Raw genomic sequence first — 27,512 nt, forward strand, 5'->3', positions numbered from 1 at the left:
TTTGAATCTGCTTCCAACAAATTTCACCAGATTATGGAAGAAGGAGAAAAGTTTATCTCTGTCCACTTTAGGTAAGGTAAAGGTAATGGTCCCCTATGCAAGCACCGGGTCATTCCTGACCCATGGGGTGACATCACATCCCAACGTTTACTAGGCAGACTTTGTTTACGAGTGGTTTGCCAGTGCCTTCCCCAGTCATCTCCCCTTTACCCCCAGCAAGCTGGGTACTCTTTTTACCGACCTTGAAAGGATGAAAGGCTGAGTCAACCTTGAGCCGGCTATCTGAAACCAACTTCCATCAGGATTGAACTCAGGTTGTGAGCAGAGCTTGGACTGCAGTACTGCAGCTTACCACTCTGCGCCACGGGGCTCCTATCTGTCCACTTTACCACGCTTAATTATGTCACACCTCAGCATCCTTTTACCTAAAGGAACAATCCCAAATACTTTAACCTTGCTCCATAGGGCAGGCACTCCAACCCCACGATCATTTCAGTTGCCCCTTTCTGTACTTTTTTCAGCTTGCCCCAAACAAACAGAAGACTGGGGTCTGCAGCCAATGATGCTGAGCGCACTGTCTTTCTCAAAATGACAGTCCCTATATAAGGAATAGCCTGAACCCACCAAGCCATTTGTTCCTGCACTGTATGTTTTCAATGTATGTATGTATGTATGGAAGAAGGACCTAGCCTGCCTCTCCCAGCTTCAGCATCTTTCTTTCCAGGTTTCTCCCAGCAGAGGCTTAGAATGGCTTACCAAAGGTGAGAGGCTATTAAGCAAAGCTCATCCTCTTCTTCATCCTTGCATGACTGAGGCATGTATGGTTAGCTGAGACAAAACTACAAGTACACTATATGGGATCAAGCTACCTTGCAGCTATTGTCTGTATATCTACTTTTTGAACCACACTTGCTTTACATGGCTTTTCAAAGTCAACTGAAGGTGGTACTGGATTTTGTGCTAACCAGCCTAAACAAGATAAGTCACATTATGACACATCAGAGCAGCAACAGCAGTCAGCTAGAAACTACTTTATACATAAATATACACACTTTCATTTCTTGTATGCAAAATGCCTGATGAAAAACTCCACCTGACTCAGTAACACTTCATAGACCCATTAACCTATAATCAGTTCAATCACCCAAGAATTTTTAGACTAGGTCATCAGGAAATTATATCTTTGGATGACACTAAGTAACTCTTAAAAGCCTCAGCGATGGAAGTAGGGCTGTTGAAAAAAATAAATTCAGTAAAATTAGGATTCGGCAAAATTTGGCCCATTTTAATTCGGGAAATGCCGAAGTCCGAACTCCCCCAATTCAGATCCGTGCAATTCGGCATGAGATTCAGAGTTCGGGAATAAATTCGGCCGAATAAAGCCATTTAAAGCACATTCGCGGCTTTCCGTGGCTCCGGGGAGGCATTTTTGGGAGTAGAGGTCCCAAACTTTCAGGGTAGCTTGAGGGGACCCTTCTTGCAAGAACCCCCAAGTTTTGTAAAGATTGGGTCAGAGGGTCCTGGGTGTGAGCCTGGCCGCTGCGCGGCCCGGGTAGAGAAAGAAAGAGCGTCTGTGTGTGAGAGAGAAAGATCCCTGTGGGGGGGAGGGTGCACATTTTTTTTTGTTGGCTTGCCTTTCAGTCAGACCCCCAGGCCAGGGTAATGGTACGGCCCAACTGCCAAGGCAACCAGACCCCCGGGCTGGGGTAATAGTACGGCCCAACTGCCGAGGCAACCACAACGGCCTTCTCCCAACTGCCGAGGCGGCCAGACCCCCGGGCCGGGGTAATGGTACGGCCCAACTGCCAAGACTCTTCTTGCAAGAACCCCCAAGTTTTGTAAAGATTGGGTCAGGGGGTCCCGAGATATGGGGTCCCCCCAACTGCCCATTGGGATGAATGGGAGCAGGTGATCCTTAATGTGCATCTCTACAGAGCACCTCCCACTTTCGCTTCCCCCCCACACACACACACACAGTAGAAGCCAGTCCGTGGCTTCTAAGAGCCGATGTAACTACACCAAAAGTGCATCCAACAACGCTCAAAGTGTAAGTAAACAGCATAACTAGCATGGGTAACGTATCTTTTCATTTCAACACAGCCAAAGTGCATCTCATAAGGCTACTAGCGTAAGTGCGACCTGTGCAAATTGCGTATCTTCAGGATTGATAGATTTCATGCTGCTGTATTCAACTCTTCCACAGCAACAATCACACTCACAAAGAGGAGATCAGGCCCCACCCCTGGCACAGGCAACCCCCCCAAATCACACTGGCAAGGAGGAGATCAAGCCCCCACCCCAGCAGAACAGCCCTCCCCCCCCAACCAGAAGACGTAAATTCCAAACGAAGGAGAAGACCAGCCCAGCCAGAGAGAGACTGACATGGGATGCACTAAAATGAATGACAGGCTAGCCCATTAGAAACAACAGAAGCGGCTGCACAGCCCATTGGAAACAATAGCAGCCAGCCAGAGAGAGACTCACTGACCCACAGTTAACTCCAGACGAAGTTGGCAACTGATGAAAACAGCAGAAAGCACAGTCCCACACAGAGACAATCAAACCCACCCCACTTTGGCTTCCCCCCTCACACACACACACAGAATCTGCTCTCCCCCACACACAGGAAAAAAGTTATAGATAAAAGCCACAAAATGGGTCAAACTGTGGATGTCTTCTCTTCCAGCAGAAGCAGGGGGTCAGGAGGAGTAATCCATACTGATTTCAGCAAGCAGCAGCTGCTGCTCAGGATCTCTCATGACTCTCTGGCCATTTATGCACGGGAGGTTTTGCCTTGGATTTGCCACTCTGTAGAGATGCACATTAAGGATCGCCTGCTCCCATTCATCCCAATGGGCAGATGGGGGACCCCATATCTTAGGACCCCCTAACCCAATCTTTACAAAACTTGAGGGTTCTTGCAAGAAGGGTCCCCTCAAGCTACCCTGAAAGTTTGGGACCTCTACCTCCAAAAATGCCCCCCCGGAGCCGCAAAATGCCGCCAATGTGCTTATGTGGCTTTATTCCTGAGGGCGATTTTGGGGGGGACCTCTTCCGGGCCCCATATCTCAGGACCCTCTGACCCAATCTTTACAAAGCTTGGGGGTTCTTGGAAGAAGGGTCCCCTCAAGCTACCCTGAAAGTTTGGGACCTCTACCTCCAAAAATGCCCCCTGGAGCCGCGGAATGCCGCCAATGTGCTTTAAGTGGCTTTATTCCTGTGGGCGATTTTGGGGGGGACCTCTTCCGGGCCCCATATCTCGGGACCCTCTGACCCAATCTTTACAAAATGGGGATTCTTGCAAGAAGGGTGCCCTCAAGCTACCCTGAAAGTTTGGGACCTCTACCTCCAAAAATGCCCCCCGGAGCGGCGGAATGCCACCAATGTGCTTTAAGTGGCTTTATTCCCGTGGGTGATTTGGGGGGGGACCCCTTCCGGGCTCACTCACTCACCCGCGACTGATTGGCCAGAAGAAGACCCAGCTTGGCCATCGATTGGCTGCAAGAGAATGCTCCTTCGGGGGTGCCGAATTTGTACAAATTTATTCGGCGTCCACCTGAACTCCCAGAGTTCGGCTTGTTGTTTTCCTGCCTTTTTTGACTTTGGTTCTATCCTTAGTAGAAACCGCCAAATCGGGGAAAATTCAGCTGTTTTTCGGTTTGGGACAAACCGAATCGACAGCCCTAGATGGAACTACACCATTTCCATAGGACAGTTTTTGTACATACATTTAAAACAGTACGATTTTAAATAAGGGATTTTGAGCATCATAAAAAGGAATCTCAGTAGTATAATTAGTCTCCCTTATTCTTTTACAAATATATCTCCAAGGATCACAAAGTATGTTACAAACAAGTACAGGCTCAAGAGAATTTCATTGCATCATTTATGATATTCATAAAACAAATATTTTAAACATTTCAATTGTAACTGTACCGCTACATATCTGGTGTTATTTTTTCCTGTGGAAGATAATAAATGAGAAGTGACTGCATGAAAACCTACTTTACTTTACAGAATTAGAATTCCTATATAGACCAAAATGAATCCGAATTTCTGTAGGCAGCTGGGCAAACATTTGCGGCTGCATGGGATGGCAGAATGAGGAATACCAATGTTGAATGCTAACCCATAAAACAAAACTCCTTGCCAGTAGAAAACTTAGCATGGAGAGAGGTTCTACCTGCCCATTCTGCTGCAGAACTAGAGTAAAACTTGAATGGAACTTATAATATAGGGCAGCATTTTTAAAAACTTCCAATGTAATAAAGAGTTCCTGGAGAATTTGAAAGGTTGCATACTGTTTTGTGTCATCACTTATACTTGCAAGCCCTTCCCATCATTCCAGGTATACAAGGAGTGGAGAAGATTCAACAGTAATGGGGACAGATAACTCTGCATTATTTGGATGAAGGAGTAGAGGGGATGCTCATTAAATTTGCATATGGCACAAAATTGGGATGGGTAGCAAATACAATAGAAGACAGAGTCAAAATACAGGATGATCTTGACAGGCTGGAAAACTGGGCTAAAACTAATAAAATGAATTCCTTTTTAAATATTTTATTAACAATTTAAACATAACATACAAACATTACATACACATACAGATTTAAACTTCTTCCAAGGAAATCAGTAAACAATTATGAATAAGCCAGTAAATAATCAAAAATATTAATTTATTCTATCAATTCTACTTAGCAATAAGCTGTTCTAAATTGTATGTAACTCATATAGGCCTTTTCATCTTTCACTCTACCGTACTACTGATTAAACAAAGTTCTAAACTTTGACATTACACAGCATAACTGATACTTATTAATCTTACTTGTCTCCCTACTATAATTCCACAATTTACTACCTATTTCCCCCAGTTTTCATCCGTCCTTAAAACACACTCTAAAAAACTAATAAAATGAATTTCAAGTTAATGTGAAGTTCTGCATTTAGGTAAGAAAAATCAATGCGTAATTACAAGATGAAGGAGACTCGTCTTGGCAGTACTATGTGTGAGAAGGATCTAGGGGTCTTATTAGACCATACACTGAACATGAGTCAGCAGCGTGATGTGGTAGCAACAAAGGCAAATGTGATTTGTGGCTGAATCAACAGAAGTTTAGTGTTCAGATCACTCCAAGTGATGGTATTGCCTTACTTGGGTTCAGTTTCGAGCACCACAGTTTAAGAAGGATGGTGACATGCTGGAACATGTCCAGAGGAGGGCAACGAAGATGGTGCTGGGTCTGGAGACCAAGTCCTATGAGGAAAAGTTGAAGGAGCTCAGTATGTTTAGCCTGGAGAGGAGACGACTGAGGGGTGATATGATAGGCATCTTGAAGTATTTGAAAGGCTGTCATACAGAGGATGGTGTGGAGTTGCTTTTTGTTGCCCCAGAAGGTCAGACCAGAACCAATGGATTGAAATTAAATCCAAAGAGTTTTTGGCTAAACAATAGGAAGAACTTCCTGACAGAACGGTTTTGCAGTGGAACAGGCTTCCTTGAGAGGTGGCAGGCTCTCCTTCTTTGGAGGCCTTTAAGTGGAGGCTAGATTGCCATCTGACAGCAATGCTTATTCTGTGAACCTAGGTAGATTATGAACAGGAGGGCAGGAAGCGATGAGTCAGTGCTCGGTTCTTGTGGCCTTTTCTTACATGCCCAGGGTAATGCCGATTGCCACTTTGGGGTCAGGAAGCAATTTTCCTCCAGGCCAGATTGGCCAGGGATCTTGGAGATTTTTTACCTTCCTGTGGGTATAAAGCAGGGGTCACTGGGAGAGTTGGGAGGGAGTTGGGAATTTCGTGAATTGTGCAGGGAGTTGGACTAGATGACCCTTGAGCTCTCTTCCAGCTCTATGTTTCTACATGCTCAGACAAACTCTGGTAATCAAAAAGGGTTGTATTATAGTTATATATTGTAATTTGTCTGTGTCTAGAGTTGTGGGGGGGCATACAGTAGTCATGTGGCTCTTCTGGTTGATTGGAATTGCCAATGTGGCTCTTCATGGTCTGTGGAGTACCATGAGTCTAGATATTAAAGTAGGATCCCCTTTACACAGAAATTCTTCAAAAACCATTTTCACTTTTGAAAAAGAGCCAACTGTTCTGGTCCAGAGAAAAATCATTGTAACTATTATAGTCAATTGGTCAATTGTATAGTCAGTTGTATATTAATTGCACGGTCATAGTTTTTAGATTGAATCTTATAAAAGATAATGAATCTTATAAAAGATAATAGAATTAAGCGGCGTGTTATCTACTAATGAAAAAAGCACAACATAAACATCATCATTCATCATAGCATTTAACTTTGTTTGCACAGAACATTAGTCTCACCTCAACGTCTTTAGATTGCATCAGGAGGTCACATGGGGGTTTCACTGCTTTTGGCCGGCTAGCCAGCCAGTATGCAACAACAGCTGCAAAGGCACCAATGCCTACCAAGGTGGTGGCAGGCAAATTTCGGAAAAACTGGCTGAAGTCATCAAATTCCGGAAGCCGCAGATTCTTTAGAATTTCGTGTGCTTGCATCTTTTCAAAAATTGAAATGGCGACCTCTGCAGAATGGAGAAATGACGAAGTTATTTGTTAGAATCACTACAGTGACCTGCAAACTTGACTTCATGTAGCAGTCATACATTTTAGTAGTTGTACATTTTAGTGCAAATAAAAATGCCAAGAGCAACTCAAAGTAAAATTAGTGGTAGTTCATGAGAAGCCAAGGAGCTGACCTAACCTTTACTTTTGCCATGAAATGGTCCCATGATAGTCATGGCTCCAACTCACTGTTCCTTTGTTCCTTGCCCCCACAAACAGTTGCCACTGACAAGAATTGGAAAGGCACAAAGGCACTCACTATTTGACGCTAACACCCTTTTACAACATATCCAGGGATGGGGTGGGACACTTGCTACATCCATGCCAATCCCTGTGGTAAAAAGGAACAATAGACCATCTCAAGTTTCTGTGCCTTAGATGCTGACATGGCTTTTCTGCTGAAAACAGACTCTTACCAAGCTGTTCAACAGCTGCTCCCTGGGAAAAAAAGTTTCCATTGTTTACTTGGTCTTTTCCCATTTGAAATATCATTAAGACCCAGTGACCATTATGGGATTTGAACTGGCAGCACATACACCATAAAAACAGACGTTACTTCTGCGAAATGACATCTCATTGCTCAGTTATGAAAGCAAAACCACTGAAAAAATTAGATCAGAGCTAAAAACCAAAGCACTTTCAACTTCCTTGCACATCCTTAAGGATACTTGAAAGTTCTAGATTCTGCTAATGCTGCTTGTTTATTTGGTTCCAAACTATATGCGCATGTGTATAGTGTGGTCAAGTTGTAGCCAATTTATGGTGACCCCAGAAAGAGACTTTTAAGGCAAGTGAGAAGCAGAGGTGGTTTGCCATTGCCTTCCTCTGCAGAGCCTTCATTGGTGGTCTCCCTTCCAAGTACTGACCCTCCTTAGCTTCCGAGATCTGACAAGATTGGGCTATATCATGCCACCTTCCTTCCCAATTCCAATCTATATACTCCTGATGTATTTATAACAAACACATTTTTAATAAAGCTCTGGTTTTATTTTTCATCAACAGGCAGAACAACCTGATATGTTTATAGTTTTCTTTATTTGTGGGAAGAATCACCCTGTAAAAAGCAAAATAATAGTGCAACTAAGTAATTCACTTCCATCTTTCTGATGGACACCCAACATAAACCCAACAAGCTATATGGGACAGGATCTTCTATACCACAGCTTCTTAAACTGTGGATTGCGACCACATATGGGGTTGTGTAACTGAATGTGGGGGTCATGAAAAATTTGGCAACAGTAAAAGAATTGTTTTAAAATAAATTTCTTTATGATTTATTATCAGTAAATGTTTGATTTGTATACTTATTTTGTATACCTATATGCCTGGGGTTGCGTAAAAATTTCTCAGGCGAAAAGGGGTTGTGAGTGGAAAAAGCTTAAGAAGCTCTGTCCTATACTACAACAATTATACTGGACTGAATAGCAGCACTACAATAAATTACTGAGAGGACACAAAAATAAAATGTAGTCAAAAGAAACACAAACAGATCCACCACATCCAAGATTCACAACATTTTACACTACAAGCCACAGCCTTGTGATGAAAAAGCAAAAACTTAAATCCAGCTACTATGAAAGATGCTTCAGTACTGAGGAACAGGCTCCATTTTCAGATATACATAACTGAACTGAAGAGATGAAAACAACATAAGAGCATGACAAAGGAGAGCTCTGAATACCTGGAAGGGCCGGGGGAAGCCTTCTGCAGACCTTCTGCGGCCGCCGCAAGGCCGCCCAGCTCCCCCCGCCCAGGAAGGGCCGGGGGAAGCCTCCTGCGGGGGGCCCGCCACCACCACCACCACCTTTGCCGGGCCTGAAGGTAAGCCTGCGGGGTGGGGGGAGGGGTTATAAGCCGACCCTCGGCTTATACGCGGGTGCCTAATTTTTCCCCATTTTTGGGGAGAAATTAGGCACCTCGGCTTATACGCGGGTCGGCTTATACAGGGGTATATACGGTAGATAATATTGATCTTGATGGACTCAGTCTGGATTCAATATAAGGCAGGTTTGCGTGTTTATGTGTTATTAAGCTGAAAGACTGTTCTGTTTTGTATAACCAGGGGTTTTTCCATGCCCTTTGCCTTCATTCCTATACATAATGATAAATCTCAGCCAAAGATCCCAAGACTTGTGGAGTATTCTGCTCAAAAGATTTCATTTTCACTGCTTGCCCCACCTCCTCATCCTTAGCTCCTTGTGCAGCTCTATTCCACTCCTATTCACTAAACTTCCTTCTTTTCATTGAACTTCTTGAAACTTAGCACTTAAACATAGCACTTCTTGAAACTCAGTACTGTGCACATAGATTTGCAAAGCAACAATGGGATTAAGGTCTTTTTCTCAACTTTGTATGTTTATTAAATAACATTTTTGCTGTGAAGAAGAGGCATGTTATCTCTGCAGACACAAATTCAGTTTTGAGAACTGCAAAGATATCTTCTAGATAGAAAAACTCCCTTTGTAAAAATATCTTCTAGATAGAAAAACTGCCTAAAATAATCTTACAGAAACCTCTAGAAGAGCATGACATTGTGAATGGATTAACAGAATTCATTTACCAAAAAAATTAAACATTGTATTGTGTGATGCGGTAGCTAAAAAGGCCAATGCGATTTTGGCCTGTAGCAACAGAAGTATAGTGTCCAGATCATGCAAAATGATGGTATCAGTTTACTCTGCTCTGGTTAGACCTCACCTAGAGTATTGTGTTTAGTTTTGGGCACCACAGTTCAAGAAGGATGTAGAGAAGCTGGAACGTGTCCAGAGGAGGGCAACAAAGAAGGTGAGGGGTCTGGAGACCAAGTCCTATGAGGAAAAGTTGAAGGAGCTCAGTATGTTTAGCCTGGAGAGAAGACAACTGAGAGGTGATAGGATAAGCATCTTCAAGTACTGGAAGGGCTGTCATAGAGAAGTTGTTTTCTGTTGCCCTGAAGGTTGGGCCAGAATAAATGGGTTGAAATTTAACCAAAAGAGTTTCCATCTAGACATTAGGAATAATTTTCTAAGAGTTAGAGCAGTTCCTCAGTGGAACAGGCTTCCTCAGGAGGTGGTAAGCTCTCCTTCCCTGGAGGTTTTTAAGCAGAGGCTGGATGACTATCTGTCAGCAATGCTGATTCTATGACCTTAGGCAGATCACGAGAGGGAGGGCATCTTGGCCATCTTTTGGGCATGGAGTAGGGGTCACTGGGGGTTTGTGGGGTAGTTGTGAATTTCCTGCATTGTGCAGGGGGTTGATGACCGTGGTGGTCCCTTCCAACTCTATGATTCTATCAATATATAGCCTCATGCTACATAATTAAAAATGAATCCTTATTTCTTGATGAATCTTTGGACTATGATGTATCTTAAATAGAAAACTATTTAAACTATCTTTAGATAGATTTTTTCCTCAAAAAGCATTTTATTTTAAAAATCCAATTAAATTTTTAAAAATCCAGCTTTTTAAAAAAAATTAAAATTGATTTTTATCCACCTTGGTTTGCTTTAGCTGGTTTAAATTGATTTTTATCCACCATGCTTGAGCAGTTTGGCAGGTCAAGAAAGGTAATAGCTACGTTTCATACTTTTATACAGTCATCCTGGGTTTTACTCAGTGTCATAAAAATCCCAGCATCACCACAAGTCCAAAGTTTCCTAGTCTTTCCACCACATCCTCTCCAATGACCCTCCTATTTCCACTTCTGCCTGTGTAGATGCCTCACATCTACCCATGCGTTTCCACTTTGGTCTTCATGGGTCTATGGTGTCCACAGACTCTCTCTGCTTCTTACCCTTCTGTCCTTCTGCAACAATTCTCCCTTTCTCTTACTTCTGACCAGTGTCTCCTAATGCAAAGATACTTCCCTACTACTCTTCGTGACACCGTCCTCCCCTCCCTGGTTTGCAGCCCCTACAAGAAGCCATGCACTCTCTGTGTGTAACTCTCTTCTATATTCAAAACCTTTCTCTGTTTTGCTGACCAAATAGATGCTTGCTAAGTAACACCCTGTTCCCATGGCAGCATCCCCTTGTATTCAGAGGCACCCACAGTGATGTTTTTGAGAAACACTGATCGGGATTCAGCCTGTCGTCACACTTTCCAGATACCTATTTCAAATGTGATGGTACGAAGTTCGTTTGAAAACAAAAAATAATAATTCTGCGAAACCTGTTCAAAGTTTTAATCATCACGGTTTACCAGGTAGTTTGGATTTTGCTAGTTCAGGCATGCAATTCAGTACTGGGAAAATACAACCCTAATTTACTGGTACTTGGGCTCATTTTCTTATGATCAAGCCACCACAAGTTGTGACCCAAATATAACCCACCAGCCACAAAATCTGACTTTTCTGAAAAGTCCGTTTTGCAGCCAGACTGCTCATCTTTGATGAGTCGTCATATTTTATTACCTATTTAGTTTATGTACTTTCTCACTTCATTTACTTTCTCACTGAAAGTCAAGGCAGATTACACAGTATTAGTCAACATAATCAATAAGATGAGACATCTAATGAGCAATGTAATAGGACTAGGGTTACAGCAGTCTGTAACAAAGCATAAAGTATTATACATGGTAAGTTAAATGATGCAGAAAATTGTATTACATAAGCATAAAGACAAAGCAACGAGACTACTACATACAGCAAACAAATAAGACATACTATACACTGGTATCATTCACAGTTCTGTTCCTTCTATAAAAGAACCTTTCTGAACCATTTTGTTTAAATACATATCTTTATAAAAATGTCCTCCTGAACAATTCTGCTTCACATAATTTGCAGAGGTGCAGGAGCCTTCCTGACCACCTCAGGCAGGCCATTCTACAAGGTGGGGGGCTACAACAGCTGTTTTTCTTGCCCGTTTGCAGAGTGGTACCCACAAAAGGACCTATATGCAGATGAGCAAAGCTGTTGTGGCAGAGCATAGCAGGAAAGGTGGTCCTGTAGGTCCAAAGGTCTTGAAGGGCTTTGTATGCGATAGATCCAATACCTTGAGTTGAACTCAGTAACTGATTGTGTGTGACTGCAGAATGGGTGTCCTATGCATGCTCTGGCTAAGCTCCTCATAATAACCAAGCTGCAGCATTCTGCACCAACTGCAATCTCCAAGCTGACTTCAGTGGCAGGCCCTTATAGAATGCATTACGATAGTCTCATCTTAGTGTTAACAGTGGCATGCATCCAGGTGGCGAGATCAGCTGAGTCAAGCCAGGGGGGGGGCATCTCCCAGGCTAATTGTAGTTGGAAGAAAGCATTTATTGCAGCTACATTAACATGTTTCTCTAGTAGTAAGGCTGGATCCAGTATAACCCATAGGTTCAGCATAACCCAAAGTCAGTAAGGGTCACCTGAACCCATCAAAGATGAGAAGCACAGTGTCCTTTAAGACCTCAGCCTTCCCAATCAACATTGCCCCATTTTGTCAGGGTTCAGTGTCAACTTATTTGTTCTCAGCCATTTAATCACAGCAGTCAGGCAGTGGCTCAAAACCTCTACTGCATCTGGACAGAGTGATATAGAGCTAGGTATCATCACCATATTAATGATACCCAATTCTGAAACTACATATCATTTTTCCTAATGGTTTTACACAGAGAATGAACAACATGGGGTATAGGACTGTGCTGAGGAACCCCACAGGACAAATCCACACTGTTGACAATTGGTCTCAAACCACATCTCTATCAGTCTGGTCCACTGGTTGGCAAACTCTTTAGTCAACAGAGCCAAATATCAACAGTACAACGATTGAGATTTCTTTTGAGAGCCAAATTTCTTAAACTTAAACTGTATAGGTAGGTACACTGTTTATTAACTTAATAAACTTTAATTAAAGTTTTAAGTCTTAATTAAACTATAGGTACACTGAATAAAACTTGATATCATACTTAATAATGATCTTATTTATTGATAAAAATTAAATTGTAAGTAATGTATCCATAAAATTAAATCATGACAATGACTGACAAACACTTAATGTGAACAATGGCCTTGCATCTCCTTGGAAAGTTTGGGTAAGTCAGGTTTGTATGTTGTTGTTTTTAATTTTAGGCACGATTCCAGGTTCTCATCAATAAGACGACTTCTCAATTTACTCTTGATAATCAACGTCCACCCGTACTTCACCCCCACCCGCAATACAGAAAGGGGGTGTCGGACCCTCTTCCAAGGCCCACAACCAGAGCCGCCACACACCCCACCGCAAATCAGGAGGCAATTTCTGGACTCAGCCTGCACAGGCCCGACCACCTCACCTCATGGGTGCCGCTGCCTATAGCGCAGCCTTCCCCACCTCGAAGCGCGGTGTCCGCCACACCACTTCCCCCCCCCAGACTTTTGTGTTTTCTGAGGAGATTCTCCTGCATCTTGCCCCCTATGCAAGGTCAACGCCATTGGGCAGTGGCAGCGGAAGGAACATAAAAGCTGTCCTGGACACTTCCTCTTGGAAGCGTCCCTCCGGCGCGCCTCCCTTCCCTTTCCCCTGGTCTCAAGGGGTCACCTTGAAGGCAGGGGGAGCAGACATTTTAAAATATATATATAAGAACCCAAGAAAGGTGTAGTGGAAATCAGACCAAGGCCATTGATACACGGGAGGTTTTGCCATGGGATTTGTCACTCTCCAGATGCCCCCCCCCCCGGAATTCTCAAATCTCAAAAAGAAGCCCCAGTGCAGTTTTGAGAATTGGGATGAGGGAAATGTGCATCTGGAGAGTGGCAGAGCCAAGGCCAAACCTCCCGTGCATCCAAGGCCCATCAAGCCCAGCCGCCTGTTCACACAGTGGCCAAGCAGGTGCCTCTAAGAAGCCCACAAGCAGGATATATATGCATGTTTATTGATTTGGCTGCCAGGCCATACTTTTTGCAGGCGCCTGGAGAGCTCCCATTGGGGCCGCCGAGGGAGCGCGCCCAGTTCCCAGGAGACGCCAGGCCACAGCTCGGGAGCCCGTCCGGCTGCAGGGCTCACAGACGCCGTGTCTCTCTGTCTTGCAAAGGCCCGGGGCGGGGGGGGGAGCTCGCCGGGGAGGAAGGCGAAGGGCTGGGCCGGCCTGGAGCAGGTGATCGGCTGCATCTCTCAGATCCGGACGCCAGAGGGAAGGGGAGAGGAGGTGCGGCTGGCGAAGCGGGCAGGGCGGTGGCTGCTGGCGCGGACCTTTGCGCCCGGCTCGGACAGCTGCAGCGCCCCAGGGGCTGGAGAACCGACGACGCCTCCCCGTGTCGCCTGCCTTGCACGTGAGGAAACCAGGGCCCGATTGCGGATCCCGGGGGGGGGCTTCAGTTCAACGCCTCTGCCAGTGCCACGCCGAGCTGAGAGGGGCACCCGACGTCTGCGGCCCCGTTCGCCCTCCTCCGAGGAGAACCCGCCGGTCCCAAGGACGGCGTCTCTCATCAGTCCCCCAGGCTTTGAAAAATGACCCCCCCACCACCACTCAGAAAGAGCTCTGTCCTCCCGCTCCCCGTGGTTCATAACCCAGCTTCGACCCCAGCATCTCCCCCACCCTCAGCCAAAAAGGGCACTTTGCAAATGTCAGCTCAGACCCAAGGAGGCTCTCGCTACCAATCTCCGTCGCCATCTCGTGTGCGCACGTGCAGTACTAGGACGCTTTCTGCTTTCTTCCTCTCCTGGTATGGCAGAGCCGCACTCAAGGGGCCAAAGAGCCGCACGCGGCTCGGGAGCCGCGGTTTGCCGACCCCTAGTCTGGTCCATAAGGAATGATTCAAATCAAAGCACATTCTCTGATACCCACTTTTCCCTCTAAACATCTCAACAAAATGGCATGATCCACTGTGTCAAAGGCTGCAGATAAATCCAGTAGGAACAACAAGGAGGCATGTCCTTTGTCTAGACTCAGATGGAGATAGTCAGCTAAGGCCACCAGTGCTGTCTCCATCATATAGCCTAGCCTGAAATCAGATCGAAAAGGGTCCAGAGCAGATGAGTTATCCAAGAAGATCTGGAGTTGGCCTGCCACTGGTCTCCCGATCACCTTGGCTAGAAAGGGCAGATTAGAGACTGAGCAATCACTGGCCACATCTTTATTCTGTAGGATGTTTCTTAAAATAGTGGAAAAGTTCTATAGCATGTTTTGTCGGAGGCAGCACGATTTTTCTCCCAGTATCTCTCTATACATCTCCTGGCCCTCTTCAGGTTGCCCATCTCTGTGATAAACCATGGTGCCAGGTTCTGCCCCAAGGATGGGAGAAGGTGATGAGTGGCAGCCTTGTTGACTTCTTGTTCCAAGCTCCCACAGCTTGTTATGAGCTTCTTGTTTTAAGCTCCCACAGCAGCCTCAAAGGAATTTGTTTTGGGATCCTAAAATTCCCCCTCTGCCCCAGAACATTCTAGAACCTGGAAGGACCCAGGAGTCGGCATTGTGCATAAAAGGGATGTGTATCAGCATAATAAAACAGTTGGATATTTCAGGATGCTCTATATTTAATAAAGCATGCCTTCCAATAAGATTGAAAATAATGTAACAAAAGAACTTATAATGTTTTGTCATGTGTTGAAACTTTGGATTACACAAGTCAAACACTAATTAATATCAGATGCAATTTTAAGTATACTTGCTAGAGCAGTTTTTCAGTCATTTCTCTAGTTCAAATGCATTATAACTGCAGCCAACTAAATTGTTAATGGAATTAATATTCATCTATTTACTAATGTCAGGAGTCTCACCACAGATCATATATTTTATGTATGAACTAAATGTACCTGCATTAGCAGCTAAATGCATCTTAACAAAGTATTACCAGCCACCAATAAGAGTAAATGCAATTATTTAACACAGAGAGGTTAAGCTTTTTTATCCTATCCCAATAATTCTTCAGTATCAATATTCACCTTGATTTCAGAATTGATGTGCAAAATCAACAGATTTATTTTACAGAGGGTCACAGCCATATGCTGGGCAGCCCATTCCTGAAGGGGGGTGGTTGATGCATGGCATGGGGAAAATGTCCCCATAGAAAAGAGCAAGACTACGCCACCCAAAAAAGTGGCGTAGCAATGCTGCAACTCGAGGGGGCGTTCCCGGGGCCAAAGGGGTTAGGATGCTACTTACAGGCAGCTCCACTCCCTGGAACGCCCTGGGAACACCTCCCAGAATGATGGTATAGAGACTTGCGCCATTGGAATACTGCCAGGAGACAGCGTTGGCGGTGGAGCCCCACACCGCGGCATGGTGTCCCAGGATTGGCACGATTGCCCCCTGTGCTGGCATAAATGCCCCTTATCCTGGGATAAATAGGCAAGCCAGCATGGAGTCACACCAGCTCCTATGCCGATTTGGGGGCCCCTTCAGGATTGCGCTCTAAATCACAAAATCATCACCCATTTTTAGAAATTCAAAATGCTGAATTTTAAGATCAAGCTGCCATCACATTACTCCAATTTCTTTTCCCCGTTTGAGTGTTTAATGTAACCTGGAATAGTCACCATAAGGATTTTGAGACTATTGCTACACATACGTCCTTTGTGATCAATTAGCTAAAGAACTGCAAAGAAGATACATTTTAACAGCTAAAGAACTGCAAGGCAGGATCCAAAGCAGCTTAAATAGTTCTCCTCTCCTCCATATAGCCTCACAACATCCCTGTGAGGTAGGTTAGGCTGAGAGAGTGTAATTGGCCTAAGGTCACCTAGCAAACTTCCATGGCAGAGTGGGTACCGTATATACTCGCGTATAAGCCGAGTTTTTCAGCCCCAAAAAAGGGCTGAAAAAGCCGAACTCGGCTTATACGTGGGTCAATACGGTAGGGGAGGGGAGGGGGGAGGAGGGAGGGGGGAGGAGGGAGGAGGGAAGAGGGAACTTACTGCCGCCGCCGCCGGTCCCACGCCGCTTCCTGCTGCCAAGAGCGGCCTGGGGCGGCCTCCTGCAGCTGCAGGGAGGCTGCCCCGGCCCTCGCCCGCCCTCGCCGCCGCTGCTGGCGGCCGAGGGCGGCCTGGGGCGGCTGCCCTGGCCCTCGCCCGCCCTCGCCGCCGCTGCTGGCGGCCGAGGGCGGCCTGGGGCGGCTGCAGGGAGGCTGCCCCGGCCCTCGCCCGGTTGTGTCGCCGCCGCCGCCAGGCCCACGCCGCTTGCTGCCGGGAGCCCAGGTAAGCCTGCGGGGGGGGAGGGGTTATAAGCCGACCCTCGGCTTATACGCGGGTGCCTAATTTTTCCCCATTTTTGGGGAGAAATTAGGCACCTTGGCTTATACGCGGGTCGGTTTATACACGGGTATATACGGTATCTTAGTTTGACATCACAACACTACTGGCTCTCTGTAACTGCAGCTACAGTACAAACATATCTGAGAATCGGCGTAGGGGAACAGTGGGGAAAAGGCGCATTTGTGCCGCCTCCTAAAACCGTTCCACCTATGCAAAAAAAAAAAAAAAAGCCTTTTCGTGGCTATTTTTTGTTAAATGGGGCCTTTGCGGCCCATAGAGAACAGCGAGGCTGCGCCTGCTAAAAAGCAGGCACAGCAACGCTGTTCTCGGTGCGGGCGTTACAGGGTGAAAGGGAACAGGAAGCCACCTAACGGCAACTACTCCCCCCAGCCTGCCCCGGGAACACCCCCCCCACACGCCGGCGCCGCAGGTCTCCGCTGTGATCTGCACCATGGGGATACTGCGCTGGTGGAGGAGCGGCGCAACTCTGCGGCGCCCGGGCACTGACGGAACCGCCCTCACCACCAGTGTAAGTGCCTCTTAACATGGAACATGTCACGCCGCTTCCTAAGCCCAATCGGACACAATTCTCAGGAATGCCCTCTTAAAAACGAAAATAGAAAAAGCAGGAAAATGTGCACCTTTTAAAGATAAGGAAGTCTAATCAGTGTTTTCTAAAGCCAATTATGTAGGCCCATTCAAACAACAACTGTGTGGCAAAGTAGTTTCTTGAAGCCCACTGGAAATTGCCAATCACAATAGTTCTGTTCACGGGGGACTGACAGTAGTGCTACAACATAGACTCTGGCATTTCACATGCCCCTGCAAAACATTTAAATAACTGGTGGTAGTAGTATGATGTAAACATGATCATATTTTTTTAAAAAAATTATTTAATCAAAGTTAAAGACGTGGATGAACGTAAATACAATACAGTTAAAACTTCAGATCATTCTTCATATTGGTGTACATAAAGACCCAATAACATAAACCCCAAGGAAACCTGCATTCAGCAATGAGGTGCAGAAGAACTCCTGAATACACACACACACACACACACACACACAAATGCACACACTCAGGAGGAGAAAGACCCCCTTAGAAGTTTACCTTTGAAAAGGAAAGAAACCCCACACAAACTCGAGAATCTCAGCATATGCACGTGCACACATACACTCTCGTTACAATTGATTCATACATAAATAGGTTGTGGGTGCAAACAAGCTACTATGCTAACGTTATGTATAAACCTTTGTTAATGGAAAACAAAACAAAAAACCCAAGCAGCCGTAGTGATTAAAATACATTCAGTTACTGATTGCTAGTTTGTGCTGTATGAGGGAGTTATAAAAAGGGGGGGGAACCGTGCCACAGAGAAGAAAAAAGCTATATACAAAGGAAGTTAATGGCCAGGTAAAATGCATGCGTGCCCTGTACTGGGGGGGGGATGGGGGGGAGCCCTGACCCTTTGCCAATATAGCTCTGTGTCTGCATTGTAAAAACCCTCTGCACTCAACTAAAGCGGAAAAAACCGTCTTTAAAAGGATAATACTTTTATAGCAACGGTGTTCACTCAACAGCCCATAATGGACACATGCGGTGAACAGCACAGGTGTCAACGTCTCCTTAAGTTCTCACCTGCCAGAAAAGAAAACTACAATAAAATAAGTGTTTGGTTCATGTTCTAAAAAGGAGAAAAAAATTATCTATGTATTTTGATGACATGGATGATTCAAGATACTCATCCCTAAGTTCCTGATAAGTAAGGGGAGCGGGGCAGGGGTGGGGCAGTGGGGAAAGAAGCTCAAGTCAATTTCGTCTGCAGGTGGTCAGAAATTTTAATATTCCAGCCAGAGTAGCAGTTCAAATCTTCTGAATCTTTTCACCGACAACTACAGGATTCTCTTTTCTGATTTTCTCAGCCGCGTCAGCTTTGTAATTATAAGAGCAACAGTGGACGTCTGAGTAGCGTTTCCGCACCTGCATTCGAACCCATTAAGACCAAATTTCTTCCGGCACATGAAGCAGCGAGATTTTTTCTGTTTTGGTTTGTCGAGCGACTTGTCTTGTTCTTCCGAGGAAGGCTCTGCACTATCTGAGGCAGAAGCTTGCCCATCTTCTCTTTCCGGAACTGTTTTGTCCACTAGGTCTGTACTTTCCACTTTGGATGATGCTACTGATTCTGCTAAGAGCGAGGAAGGGCTTGACACAGGGCTTGGTTGCATAGGCGGTACGGGCGAAGAGTCTAGTGTTGATGGGGCTTCCTGGACGTTGCCTTCAGTGCACTGAATGGGTAGAGACTCAGGGAGACTATTAACAGAAGAGGCTGAGGGGCTCATTCTACCATTACTACCGTTCTGCCGTTGAAGATGTTCTTTGTAGCATACCGAACACATGCCGTTTGTATGGGGGTTGCCGTAAAATCCATATCCAGTGGAACAAGGCATAGGCACTTGGCTATGGTTGGTTTCTTGAGCCATTTTCCTTTTCTGGCACCACCCGGTGGGGGGGTCCTTCCATGGCCCGTCGCTTCTCTTTCAAAATATGATCATATTTATAGTGTATCACCTATACATGACTGGCTCACCAGGCACGGAGCCATGATACACAGTGACTTAAGGATTCACTATACATTCCAAAAGAGTTGCATCACAGCCAAATTTACTTATGCATATCATTCACATGATAGAGATTTTGTGGAATTCAAACTGCACAAAGTGGCTTGTATGTTTGAATACTCATCCATGTGTTTTTTTTGTAATCCTCAATGTACATATAGAAAACAAACAAATGAGGGAGAAGACTAGGCTTGAATCCTTTCCTGAGATGCTAGTTTTTACACTGGCAGGGACAGTTTTGAAACAGGTGGCTATTCAGACAATCCTGCATCCCCAAACCCTCTGCAGACTGAAATGGTACAACCCCAGGAGTTCTGATCCACACCATTCACTGGAATATAGAACTCTGCCCTCAGTCAATAGCTGAACCCTAGAATTAAAGCAAAAGAAGTGAGAAGTGCCCTCACCTAGATGGCCCAGGCCAGACCAATCTCGTCAGCTCCTGGAAGCTAAGCAGGGTTGGCCCTGGTTAGTATTTGGATGGGAGACCACCAAGGAAGACCAGGGTTGCTACACAGACGCAGGTAATGGCAAACCACCTCTGTTTGTCTCTCGTCTTGAAAACCCTACGAGGTTGCCATAAGTCGACTGCGACTTGACGGCACTTCCACTACCACCAAGTGAGAGGTGGCCAAATCTTCCAGGAACTAGGCTACAATGATATTTGCATGGCCTGTGCATTGACACACTTTAACATACAAACTTTAAGCATGACTACCCCCCAGTTCTTTGTTTGTGAATCAAAGATCTAGAGCAACAAAATTACACATAGTACAGCATTTTATACCCAGAAAAAGATGATATGCATGTACAGTGGCTGCCAAGAACCACGTAGTAGTTAGAAAGCTAGACTAGGAACCAGGGAGGCTCAGATTCAAACCTCTCAGCAGAGCCTACCTCATGGGGTTTTTGTGGAAAAAGGGGGAGGGGATAGGGAGAACCATTTATGTTTCCCTAAGTTCCCTGGGGGAAGGACAGGCTAACACACACATTTAATACATAATCTAATTTTCAGCTTTTGTTTTTCAAATATTTGCAAGTGGGGACCCAATCTTCTCCCAGTCGCTACATGAAAGTGTTTACAAAGAAAAACTAGACATTATATACTGGGGTGCCCAACCTTTTGATCCTGTGGGCACCTTTGGAATTCTAATACACGGTGGTGGGCACAACCACAAAATGACTGTCTCAGCAGGCAGAGCCAACCACAAAATGTCAGGGAGCAAGATTATGCATAACTCTAATAGCAACTCTTTAACACTTTAGGAAGAAGTCTGTTTAACAGGATGCCTTTTAAAATAAACATATTGTGTAAAAACATTTCCTTGCATGCACGCTGAGTAACTCAGTGAAGATCTTTGTGCTGTGGTAGCAGCTGTTGTTGAAGCAACTTTTTAAATATCTGCAAAGCAAATAATATCGCCAATGGCCAAGCAGAAGCCCTGCTGGGCAAAAGCCAACCTGGCCCTATCTGGTTTTTAAAAATACTTGGTGAGCACCAGGAAAGGTGTTGGTGAGTGTCCTGGTACCCACAAGTGCCACACTGGGCACCCTGATATACACACTGCTCCCTTTTTAACTGACACCAGCCTTGTGAATTTTCTCTCCGAGTATCAGAATTCAAATATAAAATATAAAGAAGATTCAACAAGTATACCACTCACATCTCAGGACACCAAAAATATTTGTTTTGAACTTATCAAGACGTATTCCTGGTGATGTACTTCCACATTACAGGGCGTTGCTCTGACAGTGTTAAAGGAATGGGCGATATAAAAGCGTGGGTATGAGTGAGATTCTTTTATTGCATTCAGCACATTCCTATAATCCAGATTCAATATTAATGCAGACACAAAGTCTGTGTGAACACGAAATGGAATACTCAGTACCTTTTGATGGATGACGCATTGTAAAACACAGATCAATATGGCACACAGAAGGGTTTCTTTCAAATTGGCATGGTGTTATCAGCTAGAATCCATACCATAGGGCATTGTACAACATCAAGATGAACTTATGTTCTATTTTTTACCTCACCACCTGTAACCAATAATTACTTAGCAATGAGCTTCACCCTGTTTCCTAAATTACAGTTTAAACAATTGCTTTCTACTTCCTCTTCTATTTGATGACAAGAAACACACAGGTGCTACTGTTAATAGGCACCTTAAGGAGATTAATTTCAAAAATAGAATTGATGGGCAGGCAGACAATCTATTAGCTCTTCCTGACTGAAACTATTATATGTATTACAGTACACTGGTTAAGCACTTCTCTTTCCTCTCCTTGGCAGTAATGAGCTTAACTGTTCATTTCTCTGAAACATTTTTAGATCCTTGAAAGTAAAAACAGCCATTCACAATTTAATGTAAACATTGCATCAGAGGATACATTGGTTAGTAGTAGCCACAGTGATGAGCCCCATAGAATCCCATTTTTCATTTCACAGTTACAATTTCTGAAGGAGTCTCATCCCAATTCAGGAATGTTTGTACCTTATGATTTTGGGTACAATATTACTTGGATGTGGTATTTGCAGCTGCAAGAACAGTTTGCTATCAAACACTCTTTAAAACTAGTCTGGTGTGATGCTGTTCCATGAAGGCAAGAGGAGAAATTACCAAATTCCCCAGGTAAGGTAAAATAGTGATACCACTAAATAGTTCCGATTTTCCCAGGCAGGTAGAAATGCTGTACAATCACTGCTTCAAACTGGTGGTTGGGTAAGGAAATCAACCGAGGATAGTTTGTCTGAATAAATGCAGAAACTAATAAAATTTTGATATGATGTACTAAAACATGTATTGTTGTCAAGTAATCCATACAGAAAACAACTTTAGCTGTATACACAATCAGATGGGAAGCCCATTCCTGAAGGGGGGTAGTTAGGCAGCAGTTGGGAGTAGCACAGCCTTGCTGCCTCCACAGAGGCTTCCTGGCTAGAAAAAAGAAAAATAAACACACGTAAAATTAAAAAGTTGGGGGGGGGAAATGGCCCATAGTCTTTAATGAGGTTATGCCAGCTATTTTGCTAGCGAAACCACACTGCAGCATGGAGGGACATTCCCAAGGCAAAAGGGGTTAGGAAGCTGCCTAAAGGCAGCTCTGCCCCCAGGAACACTTCCCAGGATGCCAGTGTGAGGCCACACCGGTGCCCAAGAGCTGCACTGCCACCGCGGTCTGGGGGGGGGGCTGGAGTAAGTCACTCTCTGCCGGCATCCATGCCAGTTTGCACGGCGCAACTGGCATGGATGCCAGTGTAGGAGTCACGCCAGCTCCTATTAGCATTCCCCCCCTCTTGCAGGACTGCATGGAAAGGCAGAAGATGACTGACCCCTTGACAGCTTAGGGAAACCTGGTTATGCAATCGAGCACTTCTGGCTCCTCATAGACCACTTCAAATACTACTCCTCTGCCAATCTTTAAAAAACTAATGTTTCTAAATAGTTTTAAGGTCACATTCATTGTATCCAATTCAATTTGATTTCTTCATTTCAGTAATTCACAGTTATCTGGCCAGCAAAAGTAAAGGTTAATCTTGATTTTGTATCCAAAGGTGGCATGACAATAATGATGTACTTAGGCAGCCCTGTTTTGGACAAAGCCCACAATTAAAGTATCAAAAGAATTCTCTAATTCAAGGTAGAACAGCTGATGGATGAAGCAGAGAAATGAAATTTGCTTTAGATGCTGGCTATACGTAAATGTAGACAGTTAATTCACACTGAATTGAAATATAGCTGCCAATCAGTACCTTTCATCAAAAAGAAGATAATAGGGTAACACAAGCAGTGGGGAGGGAGGGCTTGCAGGGGACATCTCATTCCCCCTTCCCCGCTATTTCTCTTCCCCAAAAGTCCCCACTGCCTCTCCCTTTCTCATGCTTCCTTCTCTCCTTCCTATCCACCAACCTCCGTCTTCAGCTTTCCCTCCTCCCCTCTCCCTGGCAGCCTCTACCTGTGAATACTATAGCCCAGTCACAAAGTGCTGGACTGGGCCCAGCTGCACGGTGCTGGCCACCAGGTCCCCTTATGCACTGCTTGCCACTGGGCTAGCCTCAGTCATGCAGTGGGGAACCAGCAAGGACTTGTGGGGAGCACCTTGCTTTCTCCTGCATTCCCTCTCCACTCTATTTCCTCTTTCCCTCCTCCTGGAAGCCCCCATACCTCAACTTCCCCATACCCCCATTCCCTGCTTCCTTCTCTCCTCCCCACCCACCAACCTACCCACATTTTATCTGCCGCCCCCATCTTTAGCTATATTTTTACTTCATTTACCTACAGCAGCTTACTGTACATTGTTACCTTCTCTGTGTGTCATCCTAACAAAAACCCTGCGAAGTAGGCTATGCTGGGAATGTGTTATTGACCCAAGGTCACCCAGTAATTCCAGAACCTCATCTGAAACTCTAACCACTACCCTGGCTTTCATAGGATGGCTGCTGTTGAACACAGTGAGTCATACAAAGTAGCATGTTATCAAGTCGCTTGGTGGCTGTGGCCAGCCTGGCTTCAATGAGCCTTCCCTCTAAGGACAAAACAGCTTCAGAAAGGACTACTCCCCATCCTCCTGCCTTTTTTTTTGACAGAAACCAATGCTTGAATGCTGTTGTGTTTGCCTAGCAACAGCTACTGAGGGCATCTATTTCTTCAAGCTACATGTGCTCCTTTTACTATTCTGAGGGTCAACCCTCCTTTTATAAAAATTTTTTTTTTTAGATTTCAGACTTTTCTGAAAACCTGGGGCTTTTCTCAGATTTGTAGAAGGACCTGTCTTGTCTGTCAATGGCCCCATTCTCCCAATTTAAGTGTCCACAAATGAGAATCAGATAAACTGATTGATGGATATATAGACACAATTGCCCCATGAAATCGAATGCAACTTTTCAAGATCTACAGGGCCACTTTTCACACAGAAATGCAAGCTGGAATCTCAGCCAGAATCTATGATTTGACTATCTGGGGTAAATAATACTTTTTTTCCTGACAGTACATCCTTGGCATTACCTTTTACAGGGTACGCTTCCATTCTGTCAATAAAGGTTCTACGTAAGCAGAACTCTCATGCCAACAGATGTGACAATTATACCTGCCAGTAATTTTGTCTGTACTGATAATAGATTTGTATCATACATGGGGGAGGGTATAGCATTCTTTCATTATTTTACTTGGTGATATTCCTGTTATTTAAAAGGAACTAACTTGCTTAATGCTGAGTTGAATTACGGTAAGCATAAAAGGTGCACATTCAAATCTTAACATCACAGCCACCAATAAAGGTTTCCAATATTAAAAAGCAAGGAAGCCCTGCTATATTTATCCAGAAGGTTTAAAAAAAAAAAAAAAAAAGAATATCCCCACATGCTTTATATCTGATTTCTGCAAATATACATTAGGCTTTTCTACCAAACAGCACATACACAGTAAGTGTACAAAGGTCATTCTCAAGACTTTTTCCCTGTATCCAGACAGAATATTAAATTATAGGTCAATCCCAATTTACCATAGTTCCATCTTTTGGCTGCTTGAAACACACACAATTTTAAAGCATAGTGAAATACATTAACTTGTGGAATTTGTGTTCATACAATGTATGCTTGACAGTATATTATCATGTGGAAATTGTTGCTCATTCGGTTTTTCCCCCCTATGACTCAAAATTAGTACAATCTAAGAGTTTTGTTACTTTAAACCAGGGGTGGGGAACCTTTTTTCTGCCAAGGGCCATTTGCATATTTAGAACATCGTTTGGGGGCCATACCGGGCGTAGATCTCCTGGTGGGGGGGGGGAGAAGCTAGGCTTGCCAGGTCCTCTTCACCACTGGCGGGAGGTTTTGGGGATGGAGCCTGAGGAGGGCGGGGTTTGGGGAGGAAGACTGCATAGCCATAGAGCCCAATGGCCAAAGTGGCCATTTTCTCCAGGGGAACTGATCTCTATTGGCTGGAGATCAGTTGTAATAGCAGGAGATCTCCAGCCACCACCTGGATGTTGGCAACCCTAGGGGAGGCTATGCAGAGAAGGCTTGGAAGGTGCCTCTGCTCCCCCAGGTCTTCCCCCTCCTCCCAGGTGGGAGGGCAGCCAGCAGTGGGCCCAGGCAAACGAGGTGCCAGGGGGGTCAGCTTGCAGCCTGCAGTCAATCTGCAGAAGGAAGGAAGGAAGGAAGGAAGGAAGGAAGGAAGGAAGGAAGGAAGGAAGGAAGGAAGGAAGGAAGGAAGGAAGGAAGGAAGGAAGAAAGAAAGCAAGAAAGAAAGCAAGAAAGCAAGAAAGCAAGAAAGCAAGAAAGCAAGAAAGCAAGAAAGCAAGAAAGCAAGAAAGAAAGAAAAGGGAAGGAGAGAAAAAAGAAAAATAGAGAGGGGGAGAAAGAAAGAGACAGAAAAAGAGGAGAGAAAGAATAGGAGAGAGAGTGACAGAAAAAGGAAGAAAAGAGAGAAAAGCCTTCACACACACACACACAGTCGGCTCCATGCAACCGGGCCTTCCCACCTCCCCCCTCAGGGCACAAAAGTCCTCCACCTGATCAGCTGCCACATGCATGTTCCGCCGCCGGGAGTGGCTGGCTTTTTCCTCTTCTTCCCCCCTCCCTCAGCGGTGAGAGAGGTTTAAATTGTTGTGGCGCGACGTGCAGGAACGCTTCACCTTCCCGGCTTGGGGGAAGCGTCTTTCTCCCTCCCCCCTGCTCTGGCCGATTAACAGCTGACAATCGGCGAGAGGGGGTTTAAAGGGGCCTCAGCGTTCCTGCATGCTGCGGCTTCAGGGAGGGCCGTGCTGCGCTGTGTTTCTGTGGCAGAGCCCTGGAGCTCCCGGGGGCCACCGAAAATGGCCTCGGGGGCCGTAAACGGCCCGCGGGCCTGACGTTCCCCATCCCTGCTTTAAACCAAGACAGCAATCCCAAACTCTCTTAACCCTGCAGAAATCAACAGAAGTTACTTCCCATCAAATTTATTTAAAAGTAGGTATCTAAGATTAAGTATCTAAACAAGAAACCTCAAGAGACATAGTCTAGACATTTAAAACCTCCCCACAGAGTGTAACCATTAGCTTGTACTTTTGATGTTAGACACTATTCCCAATTTTAAACACACGTGAGATTGCTAACTTGGCATATGATCAAGCCATAGTTAAGCATCTTTAAGCCACATTTATTTCAATGGAAGAGACAAACAGGTCTTAAAACGGTGGGACTCATCCTGCTATTTTACATGCAGCAAGTGGCTCATGGAAAAGAATGGTGCAAAAATCTAGTACCATCAGATGGTTCTCATGACCATTCCATGACAAAGAAGGTAGGGCACAGGTTCAATAAAAGGTACTTTGGAGGGTTACTCCTTTGTTGGCTCCAAAAGCAGCCTGTAAAGTCATGTCCGATTGAAGAAGTAGATTTTGTATAACACTGTAGTTAGTCTTCCCCAAGATGCTCCTGGGACCAGCAGTTTGTCATGTAAATTCAGCCATCCTCTCATTGTGTTAAGGAGAAATCTCAGTGAAGCCAATAGAATTGTGAAACTATTGCAAATTCTATCAGATGTTCCCACAAGCCGTTTTACTGTTATAGCTTGGTGTGCAAATGAATGCACTATTTCAAAAATTAACCGTAAAATATGCATTTCTAATCCTATTCTCTGACATTCTATATTTGTGGGCAACACAGAGCTGGCTTTTCATTGTAAACAAACTTCAAATATTACATCTGCAAGTAAGAAATTCAATTCTGTAATATGCCTTTGCTGCTAGCTATCGAAAGTGCACTCCAGTGTTTTCTATTGTTAATCAGAGTTTACTGGTCAACATTGACCTACCAAATGTAACTTTACATTTTCTAGAATTAACACTCCCCCTGAAGCAAAACATTTTTTAAAATTCTCTGTACTGACACAGATTTTCAACTCAAGCTTCACAGTCTTCCCTGTGGTACACAATAGAAAGTCAAAATCTATTTGGCTGCATAAACATGAAAAGGCTGACCTGAACTACAATGGCCTTTGTTCATTTATGTTTGAATAAACTGGAGCATAGGAAACAAAGCGTTTATTGCCTCCAAATATCTCAGTCTAAAGGGGCCAGGGCCAGAAGCTGTCCACTTGGTGAAATGTTCAGCTACAGCTTAAGCTTTTCAAATCCTTAAAAGCTACAGCCTGATACTGCTTTCCTGAGTTAAGAGAAAATCTCC

General features: G+C 44.7%; 1 protein-coding gene and 1 pseudogene across 3 annotated transcripts in view; both read right to left on the reverse strand.

Annotated features, from left to right (window-relative positions):
- ACSL6 (acyl-CoA synthetase long chain family member 6) overlaps window positions 1-27,512 on the reverse strand; it is a 100,756-nt gene that overhangs the window by 41,221 nt on the left and 32,023 nt on the right. For all 3 annotated transcript variants that reach the window (XM_056854349.1, XM_056854356.1, XM_056854364.1), the window contains exon 2: window positions 6,334-6,554. In XM_056854349.1, the coding sequence (XP_056710327.1) occupies window positions 6,334-6,554 (221 nt within the window). The remainder of the gene's footprint in view (window positions 1-6,333; window positions 6,555-27,512) is intronic.
- LOC130481648 (AN1-type zinc finger protein 6-like) lies at window positions 18,528-19,228 on the reverse strand (annotated as a pseudogene).

This window comes from Euleptes europaea, chromosome 1, assembly GCF_029931775.1.
Source record: "Euleptes europaea isolate rEulEur1 chromosome 1, rEulEur1.hap1, whole genome shotgun sequence".
In the NCBI taxonomy this organism is placed as follows: domain Eukaryota; kingdom Metazoa; phylum Chordata; class Lepidosauria; order Squamata; family Sphaerodactylidae; genus Euleptes; species Euleptes europaea.